This window comes from Sturnira hondurensis, unplaced genomic scaffold (assembly GCF_014824575.4).
Source record: "Sturnira hondurensis isolate 20B ecotype Veracruz unplaced genomic scaffold, ASM1482457v3 Scaffold0004322, whole genome shotgun sequence".
Classification (NCBI taxonomy): domain Eukaryota; kingdom Metazoa; phylum Chordata; class Mammalia; order Chiroptera; family Phyllostomidae; genus Sturnira; species Sturnira hondurensis.
Genome location: NW_028076953.1, coordinates 2,585,501 through 2,611,726, shown reverse-complemented (window position 1 = coordinate 2,611,726; position 26,226 = coordinate 2,585,501). Strand labels below are relative to the sequence as shown.

At 35.9% G+C, this 26,226-nt stretch overlaps 1 protein-coding gene across 1 annotated transcript in view; it reads right to left on the bottom strand.

The window, feature by feature from the left end:
- BRDT (bromodomain testis associated) overlaps positions 1–26,226 on the bottom strand; it is a 62,891-nt gene that overhangs the window by 9,500 nt on the left and 27,165 nt on the right. Inside the window, exons 13-16 of the mRNA XM_037045530.1 lie at positions 14,675–14,736; positions 12,417–12,588; positions 4,374–4,471; positions 471–676 (exon numbers count right to left, since the gene is read on the bottom strand). Coding sequence (XP_036901425.1) covers positions 471–676; positions 4,374–4,471; positions 12,417–12,588; positions 14,675–14,736 — 538 coding nt within the window. The remainder of the gene's footprint in view (positions 1–470; positions 677–4,373; positions 4,472–12,416; positions 12,589–14,674; positions 14,737–26,226) is intronic.

The following is a 26,226-nucleotide window of genomic DNA, read 5'->3' as shown; positions in this document are numbered from 1 at the left end:
ACTGTGACTAAGGTATAGTACTATTTTCTTATGCACAGAATGGAAACAATATTTATCATTTTGAAATATTAGTATCTTTAATAGCTTAATGAATAACTTGATTATTTCTATCTCTTTCAAAGCACATCACTACTTACCAACAAGTCAATAAAAATTCACTCATTTGCATTGATAATTTTTTGTTCGGCTAAATAGCTGAATCATAGTCACTTGACAAAACAGAAATTTAATATATTTTAAATCTATTAATTGATTTTGAGAAAGAGAAATGGCAATTTGTTATTCCATTTGTTTACTTATTTGTTGGTTGATTCTTGTCTGTACTTTGGGGATCAAACCCACAACCGTAGCATATCACTATAGTATTCTGACCGACTACTCAGCTACCTGGCCAGGTCTTAGAAATTTCATATACTTTAAATACATGTCTAGATCTCCCAAGGCCTCCTTTAATTTGGTAAATTACAGACCTCCAATTTTCTTGAAATACTTTTTTTTCCTTTGTATTCTGTTCCAGATGTTTCTGTATCAGTTCCTGTGTTCGAGCTTTTATTTCCTTTTCTATTGCTGCTTTTCTAAATTGGTTGAAGAGTTGATCTGAGGCTTTCCGTACACCTGAAGTTTTGATTGGTTTGCCCAGACTTTTCCAGGAGTCTGCATTCTTGATTTTTATATCCTAAAACAAATATTTGACACAATCTATGTCTACAGATGTCAACCATATTTTGGAAGGAAAACAGTATTTTTAAAAAATATTTTATTTATTTATCTTTAGAGGGGAAGGGAAGGAGAGAGGAAGAGAAATATCAATGTATGGTTGCTTCTTGTGCATCCCCCGCTGGGAACTGGCCCCTGCAGGGAACTGGCCTGCAACCCAGGCATGTGCCCTGACTGGGAATGGAACTGCGATTGTCTGGTTCGCAGGCCCACGCTCAATCCACTGAGCTACACCAGCCAGGGGAAAACAGTATTTTTTGATATAGTAGTAGATCAAATTAAAACTCCAAAGCCTTCATGTAATTTTACTAAACTTCTAAAGTAAAAGGTTACTATAGTAAAAAAAAACCAAGCAAACAAATAGTCTATACTCAATTATTCATCTAAAACCAAATTAAAATAATGTGCTTGATAATTATTTCAGTTTAATGTAAAACACATGTATTAAGGGTATAACCATCTACAAAATATATTTTAAAAACTGTCACTGTAATGATACTATTTATGATCCTACAAGAAAAAGAAAGCAAATTTATACAAAGGATTAATGAAAGACAAAGTAAGATGATGCCATAAGTATGGCACATTATTTGTTCAGAACCTTCTGGTACAGTTATTTCTCTTCTCTTTGGTATGAGAGATAAATGAACTGGTCATGACCACTGTTCAGAAATGAGCTATGCCATGTGCTACATCAGTGCTGCCCACCAGAAACACATGGAGTTTAAAATCTTCCAGTGTCACATTAAAAAGTTTTTTTAAAAAGTAAAATTTTAATATTTTATTTTTTAACCAAATATACCCAAGGCATTATTATTAGCATGCAATTAATTTAAAAGACTAAAGATACGGGAAGGAGGGAGGGAAGGGGTGAATAGGCAGAACAAAGAAGATTTTTATAGCAGTAAAAATATTCTGTAGCACACTGTAATGTTGGATACGTGCCATCATATATTTACCCACAGAATGTACACCAAAAGCACACCTTAATATAAATTATGAGTTTTTGGTGATAACGGTGTGTCAATATAGGTTCACCAGCTGTAACAAATGTAGCACTTTGGTTGGGGATGTTGATGAGGGAGGAGCCTATGCATATGTTGGGGTAGGGGCATAAGAGAAATTTCTGTACCTTCCTCTCAATTTCATTATGTATCTAAAAGTGCACACACAAAAAACCTCTCAAAAAAATCACACAAAAGAAAATATGCAACTCTAAAAAAGAAGACTGAGGATATTGTTTTTCATATTAAGTCTTTGAAATTGATATGTATTTCAACATATAGCACATCTCAATTCAAATGCTAAGTTTTAATTAAAAACAACTGATCTGTAATCAAGTTTTATAAAATTTACAGTTGAAAAAGTATGTATAATCAAGCTGTTCAAAACATACCTAAGTTCCCCAATAACTGAGTTGAGTACCAGTTTTTAAATTTAAATTACTTAAAAAAACAAGTTTTAAAACTTAGTTCTTTAGTTGCACTATACACATTTCAAAGGCTCAATAACCATATGTGGCTCAGTGGCTACAATACTGGACATTGGCTATTACAAAACTAGATGGCCTTTCTTTGAGTTTATCTGACACATTATTCAGGATAGATCACGAGTTATCACAATAAAGAAGTTATAATAAATTTAAATATGATACTGAAATCATATCAAGTATCTTTCTGGACCACAATGGTATAAAACTAGAAATTATAAGATGAAAACTGGAGAATCCACAAATATGTAGAAATTAAACAACATGCTACTGAACAACCAATGGGTAAAAGAAGAAATCAATAGAGAAATAAAGTACATTGAGATAAATGGTAATGGAAATACAACATACCAAAATATATGAGATGTGGCAAAAAGTTTTAAGAAGAGACATTTGTAGTGATAAATGCCTAGATATCAAAAAACTAAAGATCTCACATAAACAACCTAACTTTACACCTTAAGAAACTAGAAAAAGAATAAATGAAGCCCAAGGTTTATTAGAAGGAAATAAAAAGATCAAAGTGGAAATAAAAACAGCAGAGACTAAAAAGACAACAGAAAAGACTGATGATGAAATGAAAAGCTGTTTTTTAATAAAATATATGACAAATAGACAAACTGTTAGCTAGATTCACCAAGAACAAAAGAGGAGACTCAAATAAAATATAAGACGACACAATTAAAGAGAAACTGTGCCAAAGAAACACAAAGGATCGTAAGAGTCTACTAGGAACCATTATATGCCAAAAACGTGGGCAACCCAGAAGAAATGGATAATGCCTAGAAACGCACAACCTTGCCAAACTGAATCACGAAGAAATAGAACGTCTGGCAGGCTGATCACTAGTTGAGGACATCAAGTGAGTAGTCAAGCAAACAAAAGTCCAGGACCAGATGACTTTGCTGGTGAATTCTACCAAATGTTTTAAAAATTCATACCAATCTTTAACATATTTCAAAAAAATAGTAGAGGAGGGAACTTTCAAATATGTTTTACCAAGTCAGCATTACCCTGGTACCAAAAACATAGAGATACCACAAGAAAAGAAAATCACAGACTAATGTCCCAGGATGACCATAGGTGCAAAAATCCTGAACAAAATATTTATAAGCCAAATTCAGCAATGTTATAATTAAGCTGGATTTATTCCAGGGATGCAAAGACAGTTTAACATCCTCAAATCAGTCAATATTATATACCACATTAGCAAAATGAAGGATAAAAATCATATGATCATGTGAATAGATCCAGAAAAAGCCTGACAAAATTCGACATCCATATATGATAAAAACTCTCAACAAAATGGGTATAGAGGGAATGTATATAATAAAGGCCATATATGACAAACCCACAGATAACATCATGCTAAAAAATAAAAGGCTGAAATCTTTTCCTTTAAGATCAGGAACAAGACAAGGATATCACTCTCACCATTTCTTTTCAACACCCATAAACAACAGGGGATGGATGCCACTTCTGTTGTTAAAACAAAAAGATCCAATAAATTAACAGCAGTTATCAGAAAAGGCACTTTATAAATGTTTCTTATCAATCACAAAATACTCAAAAAGTTATTCTTTGATAGTAATTATTACTTGAGTATCTGTTGAAAGAATAATCAGTGTGTGGTTTAACATGAAATGCACAAAAGACTCTTGTAGGAAATTCCCCACAACAGATTCTAAAAGACAGTTGTTGTTTTTTTTAGGTTTTATTTATTTTCAAAGAGAGGGGAAGGGAGAGAGAAAGAGAGGGAGGAAACATCAACGTGTGGTTGCCTCTTGCTCACCCTCAACTGAGGACCTGGCTAGCAACCCAGGTATATGCCCTGATAAGGAATCAAACCAATGACCTTTCAGCTTGCACACTAGTGCTCAATCCACTAAGCTACACCACCTAGACCTAAGAGATAGTTTTATAACGTGCTTCAAGACCAGGATATCTGGCAAATACCAGCATTATAGAATTTATAATTAAATACGATCATGAGAACTAAGGGTGGGAAAGAGTTCACATATAACTTTAAAAAATAGGCAAAAATGAGGTTTAGGAATCCAACATCTCATTCAAGTTAGGGTTTAAAATACTTTTTGTGCCACTTGTATATTAAATTATAAATCCCTTCAATATTTGTAAGTAAAAAAACCCCAAACATTACTCTTACCTTCTGCTCAGGAACTGGACTTTCAGATTCCAAAGCTGCTGTGTTATCACCAGACTGACGTCTCATGGTTAGGCCATTCAAGCATTTTTCAGAATTACCTAGATGCACACATTTTAAGAATATAATCAAGATATTTCATCTTGCTTGTCCAGAATTTGACTTCTCCCCCCTCTCTAGGTCAGAAACTATGAAAACAAAATGACTGATTTTTTTGATGCTTTTCATCTTTGGAGTATCTAGGTGGGAATCATCACACTGTAAAATACACATTTTTCACTTGAAATTCACCACGTCTATTTCTGTCTCTCTCTGTGGGGTCACCATAACGTATAGCTGACATTGGGGTTCACCCACCAAAATCTAGGTTATCTGTCCTAACAGGACAACATTAGAGTGACCTCAGCTTCAGAGATGGGCCTTCTTTAGGCCAAGCTAATCATGGTGATCCTGCCCACTACAGCAAATTATTTAGGAAAGAGAAGGCCTAAGCCAATACAGGGCTTTCAGGGAAAGACACCTCCTGGTGGCCAAATTGAGAACAAAGGAACACAAAGAATAGAAGAAATAAGACACCAGAAACCTGTTAACAGCTAACAAGGAGATGGGAGTAAGAAATGCAAAAGGTTGGTTTGGCTCTGAGGTGAAGAGAACAAACTATGCAATCCTTTAATGGCCAAGCTTTCATATAGATGTTTCACTTATTATGGGTGAAGGTAGCTAGAGAGAGAGAGAGAACGAGAGAGAGAGACAGAGACAGAGAGAGAGAGAGAGAGAGAGAAAGCTTGAGCCTTGATTAAACCATGCCTAAATAACAGACCTACATTTGGATAACTGGTTACGTATGTTTTTAAACAAAATTCCTCATTGTTTAAAACAGTTGGAGCTGAGTTTTCTGTCATTTCTTACCAAGTGCAACCTGATACATGAAACTTAATTGGATCATTCTGTTTCAGTTCTCTTTCATTATTGCCTACAGGTCTCTTTACACCTCAAGGGGCAAAATGATAGAGGGAACAAAGAAAAACTGAATTGTTATCTTTGTTAACTGACTCAAGCACACAAAATCCTGGCCACTTTCACAGTGTAGTAACTTATATTTAAGTTTTCACCACCCATCAATCACTTGACAGATCCTCTGGCTAAATCACACTGGTTGAAATTGAGGCTTGAGGAAGAGAGGAAAGGGACAGGAGTGAGCAAAGGAGGATGAGACATAACTCTGTCAAAGAATGCGTGAACGAAGGAACAAAGCTTAAAGGTGTATGTTCCAATGTTTTCTCAGTTCAACAAGGAATGGAAAAAAACTAGAGAGGAAAGATAAGTACAGAACTACATTCCTCTGCTTGGAGCCAGATCTTATTTGCTAGCTCTAAATTAGTAAGTGGTGGGCAGTGCCATTATCAGTAATTGAAGAAGAAAGATTTTTAAATGTGGGGATTCAAAAAGGGAAATTAAGTTTTGAGATGCTGGCTGACACGTTTCTGTTGTGTTTCAGATGTTCAGTAGAGTTGTATAAACATGGCTGGTGCTTGGATGCCTGAATTGTAAAACTGAGACTAGAAGTCACAGACACCAAGGCGATCACCCAGGAAATGTATGTACAGGTCACTGCACCCTCGAATAAATGGAAGTCTGCTCCAAGCTTACTGCTATGACAGCAGATCCCTAGCTAAGTAAGCCTATGCTATGGAACATGACTGAAAGCCCTGCAGGAAAGTAAAAAGACAAGTTTTAAGAATGCAACTCAGAGCATTACCAATGTTTAAAGGTAGGCAGATAGAGATGTCTGTAGGGAATATTCAGGTATGGTATGGTCAAGAGAATAGTGTCAGAGAAGTCTAGCACATGTGTCAAAGGTCCAACTTTGAAAAACGTTTTCATCTGGATGACCCTCTGGTACTTCAGAATACTACAAAACTCATCTTTCTTTACATATCTGTGTTTCAGGTTTATCAGCCTGGACCAACCAGTATCCAGCTAGCATCCTCTGAGCCACCAAAGCTATATTCCTCTGTTATTAAAACTTAGTGTATATTCATTTTTTGCAGACCTGCTCACTCTACCCTTGTTACTTCTTTCAACTTTCCCCTTTTGTGTCCTTCTGTCACTTTACTTCATTTCCCACATCCTGCTGCAACGGTCCAGTCAGTCTCCTCCTCCTCTGGTCTTTATGCCAATTCCTCCAAAGACGTGAATAGCAGATTAAGTCCCTTGATGCATACCCTTTGCTCAAAAAACCTTCATTGGCTACCCACTGACAACACTGTTTCTATCATGTCCAAAGTCTCTAGATAGCAAAGTTCTTTATGATCTGAACATGATCTACATTTCCAAATTAATTTCCTTGTATTTCTATTTACCCAACCAAACCAATTCTTATAGAATTATTGGTTTCTCAAATACCTTCATCCTTATTGTCTCCACCATACAAAATGCCTTCCAAATCTAGATATACATAAATATATTATTTTTCTCCAATATCCAGCTCAAATCATATTTATTTATTCTGTAAAACACATATCTACCAAAGGGATAAAGTTATTCTGCCTTCCTACCTCCTTGAATTTCATTTTTGTTTCTTTTAGGGCATATTATTTTATTTATGTTTTTAATCCTCACCCAAAGATGTTTATCGATTTTATAGAAAGGGAGAGAGAGAAACATCGAGGTGAGAGAGGAACATCTATCAGCTGCCTCCTGCACACTCCCTAATCGGGGGTGAAACTTACACCCTTTTTTGGTGCACAGGATGATACTCTGATCAACTGGGCCACCTGGCCAGGGCACGTTATTTTTTTAATTTATATTCCACTTGTTTATTTCTGATACTAGATGGCAAACTGATTTACCTGTTTGCCATGCTCATTCATATTGATATGACAGAATAAGTATTGTTTTTTGAAAAAATCTTAATAAAGCCCTGGCTGGTGTGGCTCGGTGGATTGAGAGCCAGCCTGCAAACCAAAGGGTTGCCAGTTCAAATCCCAGTCAGGGTACATGCCTGGGTTGTGGGCCAGGTACCCAGTAGGGGGTGTCTGAGAGGCAACTGATTGATGTATATCTCACACAGTGATGTTTTTCTCCCTCTCTTTCTCCCTCCCTTCCCCTACTCTAAAAGTAAATAAATAAATAAATAAATAAATAAAATTTTTTTAAAGAAACCTTCAGTAATTTTTTTTTTTACTTTCATTGTGTACAGGTTTAAACCAAAATTTCTTTCAATGGATCATTGTGTAGAGGTTTAAACCAAAATTTCTTTCAATGGAGATTAAACTTCAGAGAAGTAAAATTCTATATACATTTTATAGTTTATAAACATTTGCAATTTTTCTTGGGCATAGTGCCACCTACAGTTGGCAAATGCAAAAACCACATTGCTTCTGAAAAATTGGTTAAGTGCAACAGAACATCATGAACACTTTCCCTTTATACATTATGTTACACTCATATATAAACAGAAATTGAAGTAATACAATTACTGATTCCAACTTAAGACAGATATTTAAAGGCTAACTTTTTATAGATAGGATTTTTAAAAAAAACATCTCGACTGCATTTTTTCCATTGTTTTTCATTCTTCTTTAAAACTATCCCTACCTTTCTTCTACTGTAATGAAAACACCAACTTTTCCCTACTCTGATTCTTTCTAACCAAACTTCAAATATGTTCAAATATCTGATTCAAAAAGTAAAAAGAAAACAACCTGTCCCAGTCTTACCAAAAAAATAAATAAATAAAATCTAGTGTTGAAGCCACAGGTATCTTCCCTTCCTACCTGCTTCACCAACACACTTCTTGAAAGGCTGGTTTATTACATTCAGATTCCATTATTTCTCAATTTATAATAATGTGGTTTTTGAGCCCCAATTACAAAGGCCACTAAAAGAGCTTTTGCAAAAGCAAAAAAATCTCATATTGCCAGTTTTAGTCCTCTCTCATTCCTTATCCTACTTTAATGCTTTGTAGTCTGTGGTATACTTGATAATTGCCTTCTAAACACTCCTCTTCCTGGACTTCTATTATACCATTTTCTTGTTTTTTTTTGTTTTTTGTTTCTTTTTAAATATATTTTATTGATTATACCATTACAGTTGTTCTATCCCCGCCCTTCATTCCCTTCCCCCTGCACACTCCCTCCCCCACCATTCTCCCCCCTTTAGTTTATGACCACATGTCTCAAGTTCTTTAGATTCTATATTTCCCCCACTATTCTTGACCCCCCCATCTATTTTCTACCTACTGTCTATGCTATTTTCTGTACCTTCTCCCCCTTCTCCTCCTCCCACTCTGCTGTTGCTAACCCTCCATGTGTTCTTCATTTCTATGGTTCCGCTCCTGATCTAGCTGTCCTCTTGGTTTACTTTGGTTTTAGGTGTGGTTGTTAATAACTGTGAGTTTGCTGTCCTTTCACTGTTCATATTTTTCATCTTCTTTTTCTTATATAAGCCCCTTTAGCATTTCATATAATAAGGGCTTGGTGATGATGAACTCTTTGAACTTGACCTTATCTGAGAAGCACTTTATCTGTCCTTCCATTCTAAGTGAAAATTTTGCTGGATAAAGCAATCTTGGCTGTAGGTCTTTGGATTTCATGACTTGGAATACTTCTTTCCAGCCCCTTCTTGCCTGTAAGGTCTCTTTTGAGAAATCCGCTGACAGTCTGATGGGTACTCCTTTGTAGGTGACTGTCCCCTTATCTCTTGCTGCTTCTAGGATTCTCTCCTTCATTTTAATCTTGGCTATGTAATTATGATGTGCCTTGGTGTGTTCCTTCTTGGGTCCAACTTCTTTGGGACTGTCTGAGCTTCCTGGATTTCCTGAAAGTCTATTTCCTTTGCCAGACTGGGGAAGTTCTCCTTTATTATTTGTTCAAATAAGTTTTCCACTCATGGCTGTTTCTTTCCCTTTTCTGGTACCCCTATAATTGAGATGTTGGAACGTTTAAAGATGTCCTGGAGGTTCCTAAGCCTCTCCTCATTTTTTTGACTTTTCATTTCTTCGTTCCTTTCTGGTTGGATGTTTTATTCTTCCTTCTGGTCCATTCCATTGTTTGATTTGAGTCCCAGTTTCCTTTCCATCACTATTGGTTTCCTGGACATCTCCCTTCATTTCAATTAGTTTAGCCTTCATATGTTCCTCTAATTTGTGACTATAATCTACCAGTTCTGTGAGCATCCTGATAAACAGCGTCTTGAATTGTGCTTCTGAGAGGCTGGCAATTTCTCGGTCACTTAGAGTTATTGGCTCTGGGACTTTGAGTTCTTCTTGCGCCATTTTTTGGGCTGTTCGTGCCTGTTATGTAGCAGGATCGGAGCCCTAGGTGTTCACTAGAGCATGGCAGCTAAGTTGCTGGGTTGTGACGCTGTATGTGGGGGCAGGGTCAGAGAGGAGCAATGGCTTCCCATCTACCGCCTCCCGCTGCGGCCCCCACAGGTGCGGCAGCTGCCACCGTCACCGGGTCCTGTGTTTTGTCCCACTGCACTCGAGTGTGCCACCGCTGTCAGCCCTCGCCCCCTGGGGCCTGTGTGGTCCGTCTGTGTGCGTGAATGTGCAACCACGGTCAGTCTGCCCCACACCCTGACTGGGTACGGGCCACTTGCGCGCCTAGGTCGGGGGATCTGTCCTGCCCGACCCTGCTCCACTGCTGGCTCCACCCCTCTTACCGTCCCCATTGAACAGTTAGTTGTTGTCGGACTTCCATATAATTCAATTTTCTGTTCTTTGGCTGTGTCTTTGTTCTCCAAACCTTTGTTGTATTCAAACTTGGTTGTGGTAGAAGGCACAGTGTTTCCACCTATGCCTCCATCTTGGTGGAAGTCCCTGGTGTTCTATTATACCATTTTCCCACTTCTACCTTTGATTACCTCTTCTTTCAACTAATTTTTTCTACTTTTTAAATATATTTTATTTATTTATTTTTAGAGAGAGGGAAAGGGAGGGATAAAAAGAGGGAGAGGAACATCCATGTGCAAGAGATACATTAATAGGTTACCTCTCACATGCCCCCAGCTGGGGATCTGGCCCACAACTCTGCTTGTGCCCTAATCAGGATTTGAACTGGCAACCTTTCAGTTTGCAGGCAGGCACTCAATTCACTGAGCCACACCAGCCAGAGCAAATTTTTTCTACTTTTATTGAGGAAATTTTGTTTCTTAGAATTTTGTCCTTGACCTTTCACCTCCTGCTCTGCATGTTTCCCTGGGTATCTTCATTCATTCATACTCAGGGCTTCAAGTAGCTTCTACATACTAATCATTCTTTTTTAAATATTTTATTTATTCATTTTTAGAGAGAAAAAAAAGGGAAGGAGAAAAGGAAACATCAATGTACAGTTGCCTCTTACACACCCTCTACTGGGGACCTTGCCTGCAACTCAGGCATGTGCCCTTACTGGGGATTGAATCAGCAACATCTTGTTCCACAGACTGGCACTCAGTCCACTGAGCCACACCAGTCAGGGCCATACTAATAATTCTTACATTATGGTTCCCACCTATTTATGGGTGTATATTTCCAATTATTAGATATTCTGTAGCATCTCACATGTCCAAAATGAGCACTTTTTGTTATTTTCATCCCAGCTGTTGTACAAAATCCTGGTAAGGCATTAATTCTAACAAAGCCTATCAGTTCTGTCATAAAAATGGATTGCTAATTATCTATATCTTGTTTATACCTACTACCTTAGTTTTGGTCTTCATCATTTCTTTCTTAGACTATAGCACTCAGATTTCCTACTTGGTCCCAACTATGTCAGAGCATCTTTATCTCAATCCATTCTCTGTAGTAAGCAGCAATCTCTTCCTAAATATAAAGTCTGATTTTGTTATGCTTCTGATTGAAGCTACTTGTTGTTTACAAAAGAAAAGAGCCATGTGTAGCAGTGGTATTCAAGATAATTCATGATCTAGAACCACTACATCTTCAGTAATTCTCCTGAGTATCTTTAAAACCTTTTTTCAGAAAAAAAAATTATCTTACACTTTGGATCTTTTGTTATTCTTCTTCCTAGGATGCCCTCCAGTGTTGCCTAAGGTATTTTCTCTCTTGATTCCCTTCTCCCTTCTTAATGAAGACTATAACTCAAGCTAAATACACATAAAATGGAATACTCAAACACAGAATTTGTAAGGAGCTTTTACTAGAATCGATAAAGGAGGATCAAAACTTCTCTGTTCCACCTAATCTGTGCTGCAGAAAAATAGCTTAGAAACTTTTGCTTTGGAGAAACTTCTGCCCTTGGAAGGCCAAGTGGAAACCTGGGAGCGGGCTAGAGGAATGGAGACATGCATAAGGAATACCCACACCTGCCTCTAGTCCCAGCCCCAATACATTAGAGTCTCACGGTTCAGGCCCTCCCTGGACTGGGTTCATCGCTGTTGGAGAAGTATCCTTTGGGCCATATACTACCAGGAGAACCCTGCTGAGACAGGCAATACCTCCATTTATGACAACCTAATAGGATATTTATAAAGTCAAATGCATCTACCAACATAAAAAGTGAGCCAGCTTTGTAAGAAGTTCCTGGTAAATAAGAACCATCATTACCCAAGTATTTCTAGCCCAAGTTTCCTAATGGTAAACTATTTCTAATGTATATAATTTCATTTCTCTAACTATGGAGTCTCTAAATATCTTTTCCTTATTCCATCCTACCTTTCCAAACTATATAGGCATAAGTGTCATGAAAATTAAAAGCAGCATTTCCCAAGTCTGTTCAGAACTTGGTAGTCTCGGCTCTGGCAGTGACAGGTTTTTTATACTCATATATGGCACACATGCTAATGTGCATAATGTATATGAAAGTAAGTTGGATGTCAAGTGCACATGTAATTTTTCATTCAAATATGATGAGTAGCCTTAGGTATGAACCAGATAATTTCTAACAAAGTGTTTCAGTGATTATCTCTAAGCTAAAATTTACTAGTCACAATTTTCAATATTCCACATTTGTAACAGTTAAGATGTCTTCAACATTTCTTTCATATGCAGATTTAGACATCAGTTTCTCATCTGCAGTCATTTACTTCCTAATTTGTTACCTGAGGGAGGCTGGATTTGTAAAGGTGGAATATTTTTCACACTTTGTGTATATCCTAATTCTTGATGATTAAATGCTAATTGGTGTTGATTTGGTGGTATTCCACTTGATTGCACAGTCTGATGAACAAGAGTAGGAGAACAAGAGATTGCATCTTGCACAGAAGATTGTATCTGTTAAGATAAAGTTAAATAAAATTACCTTCAGAGTTTTAATCACACAGGAAATATAACTAAGAATATAGAACCACGAGGAACATATAATTTAATACTATCTTTGAATATGATAAATGATATGAATGATATTTTAAGTCACACAAACTTGTAAGGTTTAATTATTCCTATCTTACAAATGAGAAAGCTAAGGTTTAGAAAGATTAAATATCCTGGCCATCTTAATAGCTTATAAGCGGAGTTACTCAAAGCTTAAAATCTTAGTTTGATCACATACACACAGATTTACATGTATATTATCGATTAGTGCTGCTCATCTTCAAGTGCTTTCCTGTGATCTACTGAAAATAAAAACTTGGCTTTTAAACCAAATCTAGAGATAAATCCTCTTTTACCTCTTTTTATTTAATGAATTATAGAACTAAAGGGAGGTAGGGTTAAAATTTCATGCTGCCTGACCCATAAGACTATCAACAAATTCTGATTCAGTATTCATTTAACTATTATGTAAAAGCTGTATTATAATAGCTATCACTTATATAATGCTTATAATATGCAAGGCACCAGGCTAAGCCCTTTATATAGTTCCTTAATTCTCACATTAATCCTATGAGTTCATAAAATTAGTTTCTCATTTATAGTTTATAATAAGACTTACATATAATAAAAGCAACTTACCTAAAACCTCACATCTAATTCCCTGGCAAGCTAAGTTATGATACCAAAGAGCCCGGGTACCTTATCTACTAAGTTTTGAGTTGTAGGTAGTAGAGATTAATGTGACAGCCTTTCTCCTTCCTCCAAAGGTTAGAGTAGTGAGTAGACAAAGCAAGAGTTTGAATACCTATGTTAACATATATATATATATGTGTGTGTGTGTGTGTGTATATATATATGTATATATATATATGTGTGTGTGTGTGTATATATATATATATATATATATATATATATATATATGTTATATAGATATAACTTTCCAATTTCACTTGTACCTATGCCAGGACTGACCATCTGTATCTTCTTACTCAAAAGCCTTTGAGAGCTCACTTCTGCCTACCAAGTTAAGTATGATTAACACTTCACCTAGGTGTTCAGAGCCCTCCCTGTTATATTTCTCAGGACAACTAATCCCTTACAAACACCCTCTCACGCCTATTTCCCTGAACACACCTCCTGTGCCTTTGCTTCTCTTCAGGCTACTTACTACCTCTTTTAAAAATAGGTCCCTCATCTGTGTGTTAATATACTAACCATTTTCTCCCTTTCCCTGTAATTTAAAACCTATTTTAAGCATTCCCTCCTCCAAGTATTAGGAATATATATTCCTACTTCATATATTCCAGTAGAAAGAATATATATTCCTTCATTTTCTTAATAAATTATGAATGTAAAGTAGACTGTAGCCCTAATCATATAATCTCTTTAACTGTTTGACTACATCACTTCTCACAACTCCCAGCTCCTTCAAGACAGTGTGACTTATGTTGTACTCCCCAACCTAGTTAGGTATTGTTAAATAAGTTCATAATTTAATAAAGGCATATACCTGTAATTCCATATTTGGGCGTGGGAACAAAGAGTTACAAGTTTTATGATAACAACCTGAATTAGTAAAAGATAAAATCACTTCTATCCTTTTCAAAGCATGTCAGTCACTAGCCAAACACAGAGGTGCTGAAATAGCTGGTTACTGTAAGCTTTATCTTTAGAAACCCCAAACACCATTCTCCTCCTAGTCTTTTTCTGAGAAATTACACCTTACGGTGCATACCCTACTGTGGGGAACACCGAGGTTGCCCTCTGTATTTAGACTCACAATATTAAGCCCAAAATTCTATAATTTGTTGTACTTACCTGTTTGACTTACATAATAGTTTTATCTTATTAGAAAAATGTACCAAATATTTTCTGTATTCACTTTCTTAGTGAGAAATCTTTAAACATTTAGTTGACAAATGAATAGAATGACAACTCTCCATGTAAATCAAATAAAAACCAATTGTAAAGAAAGCTACTATTATATTAGTGAATTATAACATACATAATTTTTAAATTCTAAGGTAAAAATGAAGAATTAACTTACTTTTACTTTCTTTTTAGAAGGAGAATCATTCCGTTTCACTTCAGTAAATTTAGGTAACATTTCTGCAAATATATAAATATTTCAATGTTTGCCAGCTTAAAATTATCACCTAAATTACAAACTTTTTTTCATATTAGAAAATGGCAATGTCAAGAAAATGGTTTTCACATCAGCTTCTTAAATCAAGAGGCTCTTATAGTTTACAGGGGTTTGCTTTTAAAAGGGATATTTTCTTTCCCACATAGTGGAATAAATATCCACTCACAAAATTTCAGTCAGTATTATTTAGTCAAAAAAGGACAGAGTGTTATTTCGCAGTTAAGCGCTTGAATTCATGATAGTTTAAAAAGGAGCAAGTCACAAAAGAGAGGAGATTTTAATTAAACAAACAGTACCAATTATACTGCATCATCATTTACCAAGTAGCCATAAATATAGTGATAAGGGGCTTAAATAAAATAAGAATTTACTGTAAGAGTATATTATGAAAGGATACAGCCTTTTATTAAAAGTGAAGCTATTTGATTTCATAGTAAAGTCTACTCTGCTTGCTAATAAGCATTACAATAAAGTTCCCATCTAATTAACACTCTAGTTTCATCTAAACTATTTGGCAGCCTCAACTGTATTGGCAACAAATGCCTTTGATAGTAACTCATTTACCTTTACAAATACTTTTACAGCTGACATTGACTGTAGAGCTCTCTCTGACATGGTACCCACAGGTTCCTCTTTCTTTGTCCTAAGATTTAATCTGGTGCTATCCTCCCCAATTGCAAGTGTAGGCCCATGTGGGAAAGCACCAGACTGGGGGTAAATGCTTTGACCCATCTCTCCAGGACAGCTTTCACGAGCAACCTGATCATTATTGCTTCAGGCTCCAGGGCACTAAGGCTGGTCAACACCAAATCTTATTCAAACTTTAAACATTCTAATTTTAATGTTTTCTGCCTCCTGAAATGCCATTGGATATGTCAGTGTTCTTTCCTTTCCTACAATGTTTGATGCTAAACATTGTTAAAATTGCTAAAATGCCATCAAAAGCGTGCTTTTTTTCTTTTTAGTTATCAACAAAGTTTATTAAGTAAACTGCAATTAAGTACAAATAAGGTGAAAGTATAAAGAAACATGAACTTAAAAATGAGCAATTGCCTATGTAAAAAGAAATATTAGCTAATCAACTCTTAGGGGAATAGAATGTACTCATATCTTGTGTTAGAAAATTGTTGTATAAACGAGTAATACCAATAATGGTTGACGGTCTAGCTTCAAAAATTCAGAGGACAAAAGAAATAAATATTCCTAGGGAAGATCAGTGTTTTTATGCCTGAAAAGCTCAATGGCCTTTTCTCTTTGTGTGATGGGGACATTCTCTTTTGTTCTCAAAAAGCATAACCATACATACTGATCTGAAATCACTGAGATTAGTGGCTGTGTCTGTGATGAATGCCTCAAGTCAGCAACAGTTGTTAATATATTGAAAGCCAAGAATGTTTTGAAAGAGTGTGTGGGCTCATGAAGTGTGGACACTGAGAATACTCTAAGGCAAGTGAGTAAAATCCCCAAAGGTATTTTTAAAATATCCTATCAAAGACCAATTTTGTGGCTATCAAGCAAGTCAAAATGATTATAGCTGCTGCAGAGATGTTATGCGTGTGTACATGCACGTGTAAGCAAACAAGACCTTTCTTTCCAAGAGGAAAGGTATTTCTATATTCACTTAAACGCAAGACTTCTGATTGCAGTCCATTTGGGAAGGTTCTCTTTTTCCATATGTCCGCAGGTGCAGGAAAGGCCTGAAGGAGGGCTCATGCAGGCAGGGGCTGTGACCTGATTTTTATCCCCTTGGTGCCTAACTTCCTGGACCTGGCCTGGTGTATGGTTGCTGTTATATCTCTGAAGTACTTTGTGTTTGAGCTAGTACAGCCAGGTTACCTGCTAGAGCCTCCAGCTGTTCATGAGATCTGTCCCAGGGCTCTGAAACCTATTGCTGGTGAATAATGTGTGCTTTAATTTAAAGAATTCAAGTACTTAAAATGATATGAACCATATCAATGTCACTTCACTAAGTGTTATTTGAGTATTGGGCGTTAGGTGGAAGGAGAAGGGAAGATGACAGACTGCAAAGATTGAAGATATAGATCCAGGCAGCTTTTACATTTAGGGGACAAATTATGGTTTCATCTCTGAACAAAGCCAGACTCTGTTAATATAATCATAATATATGCACATCTATACATTTTTCTGAATTGTTCAAATATGTACCTAAACTATATTATTCTATTATATAAACTCAAGTATAATAAAAATGACACAGCACACTAGTATTCTAAAAATTCAAGGACAGTATCTTGGTTTTCTGACATAAGAAAATAAATTTCTGAATTATTATAAAAATTAGCATCTCAAAATCCAAAGACATTAGCACTGAAGAATTTCAGTTTTAAAAAATCAAAACCAGGAGTGCTCTTCTGTGCGCATGCCCACACCCCTTTCTCAGGCATACACCTTTGCTTCCTCTCTCCTAGGCTCTAAGGGCTCCAATGAGACTTGCAACCAGGAGAGCAGTGGGGAGTGGCAGCTTGTCCTAGTCTTTACCCCCTGATCCTGTCTCCAAAGGCCCTTCTTTTGCCTCACTATCCTTCAATTTCTGTTTATTTATGAGTTCCTGGCCTTTGGAGTTCAAAGACAAACACGGACATTTTCACTCTCAAACTTAAGGTCACATTTTAATTAGCAAAGAAGCCCTGGGTGTTCCTGAGAACACAAATAAAACAGTGCTATAAGGACAACAGGTACACTGCCAACTAACTTCTCCAGAGAAGTGCGGTAACATGCATACCCATCTTTATGAGGATCAAATTAGACAATATACATACACTACTAAACAAATCCATAATATACATGCTATATAATGTATTCTGTTTTCACATCTCCCCAAAAACTCAATATATAAATTTCATCAGGAAATTTTCATTTTAAAGTAAGGCCAAAAAAAATAATTAACCATAAAAAAAGGGAGCTGAAATCAGATATTTGATTGAAGGATTTGTTTAATACCTATCACCTATCAAGCACTGAAATAAATGCTCCAGAGTTACTATATATTATTATCAGTAAGCCAAACTTGGTAAGTTGAATACAGATATTACTATTAATATCACAACACAAAACCAGAATGTAATGCCATATACAACAGAAATAATTACCGAAGGTTTTTAAATTGGAAAAACAAGTCATACTCCTGTTATATATGGCAGGGACAGAAAAGTGATGGGAAATAACTACCTGGTTCTGCTACCTTATTTTATAGGAAAGACAGCATGTTCAGAGATGCTAAATGATTTACCCAAGCTTATCACCTAAACCATGTTCTATTGATAAAAATCAAGCAAGGTGTTTTTGAATTGAAAACATTTGCTCCCTTTAAAGAATGTTTTGGCAATTTTCACTGAATTGTTTGGTACTTACTTTAATATAGAAGAATAACCCAATTATAAACTGTCTGTTTCTTTTACCCAGGCCATTTTAACTAGAATTAGAAGGTGGAAACAAGACAAATAAACCTAGACTGATATTAGAACACTTTCCATTCAATTCAGATTTGGACACTTTTCAAAGTTTTACAGGTGTTTGTTTTTAATGGACTGCCATGAATGAGAAACACTATTCTACACAATCTGTTTATTCAAGAAGGTCCAGGTCAAACAAAAACTTAAACTACGCAAGACAAAATTCATCACAATTTATTAGACTCAAGGCTCAATATATGAAATATATTGAGGTATTTGCATATATTGAGGTATGGACCTCAATATATGCAAATTTTCCGTTAAGCCCGAGTCCTTGAATTTATCCTTTTGGTACTTTAAAAAACACTTTGAGCCCTGGCTGGTGTGGCTCTGGATTGAGTGCCCACCAACCAACTTAAAGGTCACTGGTTAGATTCCCTGTCAAGGTACGTGCCTGGGTTGCAGGCCAGGCCCCCAGCTGGGAGCATTCGAGAGGCAACTGATTGATGTTACTCTCCCTCATTGTCCCTTCCTTCCCCTGTCTCTGAAAATAAATAAATAAAAATCTTTTAAAAAAAAATCACTTTGATGAGAACCTAATACAAGTTTTAAAAATTTAAACTATGAACTCTTATCATTTCTCTTAAGCTTTCTAGACTGAATGGCAAAGATTACTCCAAAGCTATCATTCTGTACTTCCTACATTTACTAAACCATCCTCCCTAAAAAAGTATTATGTTTGCCCTTTTTTCCCTGTATTAAAAAAATCACATTCTTGCTACTTCTACAGAAGACCTAGGTTGTACTACTAAAAAGAAATCTTATTTTACTCTTTCTTTTATTTTCTCACCCATAACTAAGGAAGCCATTTTTAAAAGAGACAATTGTTAATTAAAGAACATTACATAAAACCAACACATAAAAAGTTCATGAAGTGGCATATTCACTTGGTCTTAACCAGATAAAGAACTGACACCATAGACTTTGAGTTTCCTTATGTGTAACTGTTTTGCAATTGAAATTATAAACATTCCTGAAAATTGTTCTATGCCACACTAACCAAATATCTGAGCTCACAGTTGACAATTCCTGAAGTTATTTTCTATTATGTGTCAATCAAAAGCACTATCACCAGTGAGTGGCTTCATTTGATCATTTCACAATAATATTATTAGATATAAGATTCAATCTAGTAATGATATCCCTCCCTATTTTGTCATTCACAAAAGCCAAGGTTGTTGAACACCAGAAAACTCTCAACAGCTTATTTGAACATACAAACACAGCCTAGCTTACATAGGATGTATGCATCTGTAATTCATTTTACTGTCAGGCCTTCTTTACATCTTTGTTTGATGTGAGATTTAATGAGATTTCATGGTGAGGAAAAATAGTTTTAAAAGGTTTTATATTGATACCAATGTTTAATAAATTGTCTTCACTTATTGGCACATGATAATTTGTATATACTTATGTCAGTCAAGAATATAATTTAAATAAAGTCACATCACATTGAAGTTTGCAATTAGGTACTGCTCTAGTCGCAGATTTCTGATTTACATGTTTCAAAGATCTGGGATTTCATTACAACTCTATCTTAGAACTGACTTAATATCTTGTTTGAAATGGTAATTAAAGAATTTTTTCAAGTAAAATTTCACTGCTCTGCCATTCATTTATCCTACACAGCAAATCAGAATTAAGTCCATATTTTTCAAAAGTGTATAAAATAATATCTGAGAATACATAGAATTATTTAGGCAATGAGGATAAACAGCTCTAACACTATTTATTTCACTTAAATGTCTTTTACAGATGTTACCCTTAAAATATTTGGTACATATAAACAGAATGATATTGCAATAAAGGGACCAACTTATAATCCAGGATAACTATAAGAACCTTAAGAATCAATATTAAGGAATTAAAAAATCTTAATTTAGAGGCATGTCCCTGAAAACCAAAACTATAAAAATTATGACTTAAGAAAACTGCATAAAATTAAGTTGCTATAAAAATCCAGGAAAGGTATTAAAAAAGATTAATAAAAAATTACTAAAGATCAGTATCTTTCTAATAAAAATAATTTTTCACAGAAGCTTTTAGAGAAGTTTCCTCTAATAAAATTTTGAAAAAATGAAATTATATTCACATCTCTTAGCATGGATAATCAAAGCCTTATTAATTAGAGTTCTAGGAGTCAAGATATTACAGTAGTAAGTTTCAGTTTTGGACAAGTTACAGTAAATTTTAAAGCTATAAAATCTTGGTGCTCTCTCTCTCTTCCCCTCTCTGTCCCCCATGCCATTCCCCTTTTCCTACCCCACTAAAGGCGTTACTTTTGCCTTCATCTCTCTTAACATCCAGGGGTCCTTTTCTTTTGCTTCTGTTAACTTGTTTCCTGAGCCTACACAGTCCAGCTGATTTATTTCTACTACCTCTATAATTTTCTAAATAAAAATTCTCTTATAATTGATATAAACTCTAAAATCTTATTGGTATTTTCAGTTCATTTTTACTTATATAACAAAGTTTCTGCTAATATGCCTCATTTTCAAAAATTATATTTTCTCAGTAAATAGTCCCATTTCCCCCCACCTTTAAACTCAGATTTGGGATTTGCCATTTGTGCCTTGAAAATGTCATGTACATAATTGGTAGATGATTTACTTATTTTTAAAATAGGTATTGTTATTGATATGGTCTGACAATTATTTTTCACTATTTACAATTCCTGTACTTATAGTTTCTGTTCTCAGGAAAAGTAAAAAATGTTCTTAGTTTACACACTGCAATTTAACAGTCTTATAGTATTTAAATGAGTAAAACTGAAGTTAAAATTTAGGACAAAAGGTCCTATGCTTTCATTTACTAATTTATTAAGCAAAAACATAATTGTTTTTCCAATAAAGTAAATAGTTTGAATGTTCACAAAACAATCGGAATTTTAAAGATGAGAACTCATACTATCCGGTTAAAAGTCCAACTGACCTTTGTGTCACCGAAGCACAAAATCATAATGTGGGACGAAATAGAAAACTTTGCTAATTTGAACTTAAACTGACAAATGAAACAGGACTGGAGGCATGGGTACATGGAAAAGACTTGATTGATTTCAGAGGGAAAGGGGTGTGGGGGAACTGCAAGAGATTAGTCAAAGAACATATATGCATATATGCATAGCCCATGGGCACTGACAACAATGTGTAAAGGCCAAGAGCAAAGTGGGGAGGTAGGGTGGGAATGGGTAACATCTGTAATAGTGTCAGCAATGAAAAACTGAGTAAAAATTAAATAGCCCATTACTTGAAAATGATGACATTAAACAAGAATGTCATAAAATAAAATTCAACACAGTATTTTAAAACTACAATTCTGAGTCTGAGTTATTCTGCTAGAAAGTTAGGAAAACATAATAAATATTACACCAGAGGGAAGGAGGAAGATAATAAAGAGTAAAGGGAGTCAAATATAGGGTGATGGAAGGATATTTGACTTTGGATAGTGAGCACACAATACAATATATAGACAATGTATCACAGAAATGTACACTTGAAATGTATAAATTTTAATGAATGTCACCCTAATAAATTTAATAAAAAACATATTAAAAGACCTGGTGTAAAGTTAAACTTCATTATTACCAAGCCTTTATTAAATGAAGTGTTAAAGAGACTTACCTAAGAAAGAGAAGAAAAAATATGAACAGTAAAATGACAACAAACTCATAACTATCAACAACTGAACCAAAAACAAACACACCAAAAACTAAAAATAAGCAAACAACTACAACAGGAACAGAATCAGAGAAATGGACATCACATGGAGGGTTTTCAGTGGGGAAGGGGAGGGAAAGAATGGGGTGGGGAGGTACAAGGTATAAGAAGCATAATTGGTAGGGATCAAATAGTTGAGGAGAGGTTAAGAATGGTATAGGAAACAGAGAAATCAAAGAACTTATATGTACAAACCATGGACATGGACATGAACTAAAAGGCAGGGAACTGGAGGGTTTGGGGGTGTAGGGTAGAGGGGAGATAAAGGGGAGAAATTGGGAAAACTGTAATAGCATAATCAATAAAATACACTTAAAAATAAAATAAAATGTCAAATTTGGTTCAGTTAAAAAAACTTGGCAAAAGAAAAATTATAACTGAGAATATCATTTTAAGAACACAAAGTGGGTGATAAACATTTTATTTCCTTCATATAATGAAAGACTATCAGAAACTGATAATTCAAATTAGAATTAAGCTACTTTATTGAAGCACTCTGTATATACTACTTTTCCTCTAATACAGAAGGCATTTACTAATAAGAAGTGAATATATAAATAGATAATAATTCAAACAGTTTCAATGTAAGTTTTATCCTACAAATAAAAGACAAAGTGCAACCTCCAGCCAAGAGGGAGGCATAGGTAGATACTTTGCCTCCTTGCACAACCAAAAGAAGGATTACAACAAATTTAAAAGCAAAAAATAACCGGAACTGCCAGAAAATCGAACTGTATGGAAGTCCTACCACCAAGGAGTTAAAGAAGAAACATTGATCCAGACCAGTAGAAGGCACAGCCGTGGTGGAGAGGACTTGCATCAAGGTGGTGGCTTGTGGACCAGGTGGTCCCACATTTGTGTGCAGACACACCAGGAGAGAACAACTGGGGAGTGAGACAGACCACCCAATCCATGGTTCCAGCACAGGGAAAATAAAGTCTCAAAATCTCTGACTGAAAAAACCTGTAGGGGTTGTAGCAGCAGGAGAAATTCCCAGCCTCACAGGAGAGTTTGTTGGAGAGACCCACAGGGTCCTAGAACTTACACAAAACCACCCACATGCAAATCAGCACCAGAAGAGCCCAGCTTGCTTGTGGGTAGCAGAGGGAGTAATTGAAAGCTGGCTGAGAGCCCAGCAAGTGGTTTTGTTCCCTCTCGGACCCTCCACCACATACAGTGAGTGCCACAACTCAGCAAAGTGGGCTGCTATATCCTGGCAACTACGTAAGGCTCCACCCTTTACAACCTAACAGGTACACTGAAGGAACAAGAACTAAAAAAAAAAAAAAAAAAAAAAAAAAAGCAGCAGCTTAGGAACCTCTGGAACAACTAAATCTTCCAACATCCAAATCATAGGGGTGCCAGAAGAAGAGCAAGAGCAAGAAATTGAAACCCTACTTGAAAACATAATGAAGGAGAAATTCCCCAATATGGCAAAGGAAATAGAATTCCAGGAAGTCCAGAAAGCTCAGAGAGTCCCAAAGAAGTGGGACCCAAGGAAGCACACACCAATCACATCATAATTCCATTACCCAAGATTAAAGAGGAGAGAATCTTAAAAGCAGCAAGAGAAAAGGAAACACTTTCCTACAGAGGAGTGCCCATAAGACTATCAGTTGATTTCTCAAAAGAAACTTTACAAGGCAAGGCAAGGCAAGGCAAGGCAAGGCAAGGCAAGGCAAGAACTGGCTGGAAAGTAAGTATTCAAAGTCATGAATGAAAGGCAAAGACTGCTCTATCCAGCAAAGCTATCATTTAAAGTGGAAGGGCAGATAAGGTGCTTCCCAGACAAGGTCAAATTCAAGGAGTTCATCATCACCAAGCCCTTACTATATGAAATGTTAAAGGGAATTATCTAAGAAAAAGAAGATAAAAATATGAACAGTAAAATGACAACAAACTCACAACTATCAACAACTGAACCTAAAAAAAAATCACAAAAACAAAAACAAACTAAGCAAACATGGAGAATAAAGAAGAGGAACAGAATCACAGAAATGGAGATCACAGGGAGGGTTATCGGCAGAGAGGTGTTTGGGGGAGAATGGAGGGAAAGGTAAAAGGAAGAAGCAACATAAATAGTAGGCACAAAATAGACAGGGGGAAGTTAAGAACAGTATAAAAAATGGAGAAGCCAAAGAACTTGTGTGTATGATTGGTGGACATAAATAAAGGTTGGGGAATGCTGGTGGAAGGAGGGTGCAGGGTGACGGGGAATAAAAGGGAGAAAAAAATGGGACAACTGTAATAGCAGAATCAATAAAATACGTTTAAAAAAGACAATTAGTACTCTAACTAATTAGGCCACAGATGGTTTATTAGGTGAAATTACAGATGCTAATTACAGTTAAAATACTAAATACAACATGAGAGTTTTTCTAGCATTGTTTTATGCTTAAAAGTCAAATATAAGGAAATAATGTATAATCTGAGCCCTAAATTAAAATTTTTCTTGTATGACAAATTCCAACACATTTAAAAGTCTGCCTATTTTAACAAAAATGTTTACCACTATGTACTTTAGAAATGTAAAAACAAAATACAGGAGCCCTGGCTGGCGTAGCTCAGTGGATTGAGCTCAGTGGATTGCGAACCAGACAATTGCGGTTCGATTCCCAGTCAAGGCATATGCCTGGGTTGCAGGCTGGTTCCTGGCAGGCTAACTACCAGCAGGGGATGCACAAAAGGCAACCATACATTGATGTTTCTCTCCCTCTCTCCTTCCCCTCTAAAGATAAATAAATAAAATCTTTTTAAAAACAAACAAACAAAATACAGGAATAAGCACCACAGAAATGTTAACTAAATAGAACCGAAACTGAAAACCGAATGTAGTGCAAGCCAGCAGACCCTTACTACCAGACTAAAATAATAGGGATGTCTTAAAATGGTGAGGAAGACCTGATGTGACAATGTTCTGTGTGCGATGTGTCTTTAAAAAAGAGAACTGAATTTCATGACAGACAAACATCTATAAAATAAAGCTAAATTTTAGGCACAGAAGTGTTCTGTATTCTGAATTTGTCTTTTGGTGAACAATAATGGAATGCCAGTGCCAGGTCTGAGTCATTGGGGCAGAGATTACTTTTCAGCTACACAACCACCAATGAAGGAGCATAAAGAAAATGTGAATGAGGTAATTTTGGTATAGCTGTCAAACTGTACAAGGTAATATGGTAGTTTAGTATAACTAGTATGAATTTAAAGTATAATTCTTTATAAATAGAAGATAATATTCTTTTTAAAATTTTTTATTTAATTATTGTTCAAGTACAGTTTTCTTTCTTTTTTAAAAGATTTTATTTATTTATCTTTAGAGGGGAAGGACAGGAGAGAGGGAGAGAAGTATCAGTGTATGGTTGCCTCTTGTGTGTCCCCTTGCTGGGAACTGGCCTGCAACCCAGGCATGTGCCCTGACTGGGAATCGAACCTTGATCCTTTGGTTCGCAGGCCTTGCGCTCAATCCACTGAGCTACACCAGCCAGGGCTCAAATAGTTTTCTGTCTTTTATTCCCATCCCAGTCCACGCCCCCAGTGCTTCCCCCACCTCCTTCCTATTTCCACCCATTAGTTTTTGTCCATGTGTCCTTTATACTTGTTGTGAATCCTTTCCCTCTTCCCCTGAAATTCCCTCTTCTCTCCCCTCTGGTCCCTGTCTGCCTGTTCTGTATTTCAGTGTCTTTGGTTATATTTTGCTTGCTTGTTTGTTTTGTTGTTTAGGTTCCTGTTAAAGGTGAGATCATATGGTATTTGTCTTTCACCGCCAGGCTTATTTCACTCAGCATAATGCTTTCCAGTTCCATCCATGCTGTTGCAAAGGGTAGTAGTGCCTTCTTTCTTTCTGCTGCATAGAATTCCATTCTGTACATGTACCATAGTTTTTTGATTCATTCATTTACTGATGGGCACCTAGGTTGCTTCCAACTCTTGGCTATTGTAAATTGTGCTGCTATGAACATTGGGGTGCATAGGTTCTTTTATATTGATGTTTCGGGGTTCTTAGGATATAATCCTAGCAGTGGAATTGCTGGGTCAAAAAGCATATTCACTTTTAGTTTTCTTAGAAAATTCCATAGTGTTTTCCATAATGGTTGTACCATAAGATAAGAGATTATTTGAGGACATCTTTCACTTTACTCTCCATGATATAGCAGACCACTCTGATGTTCCAAAGCATGTCCTGTTGTAACACTATATTCTGAATCAAATCATCATTTTGAATTAAGAAACCAGTATACTAGACACTGTGTAAAGTAGATTTTTC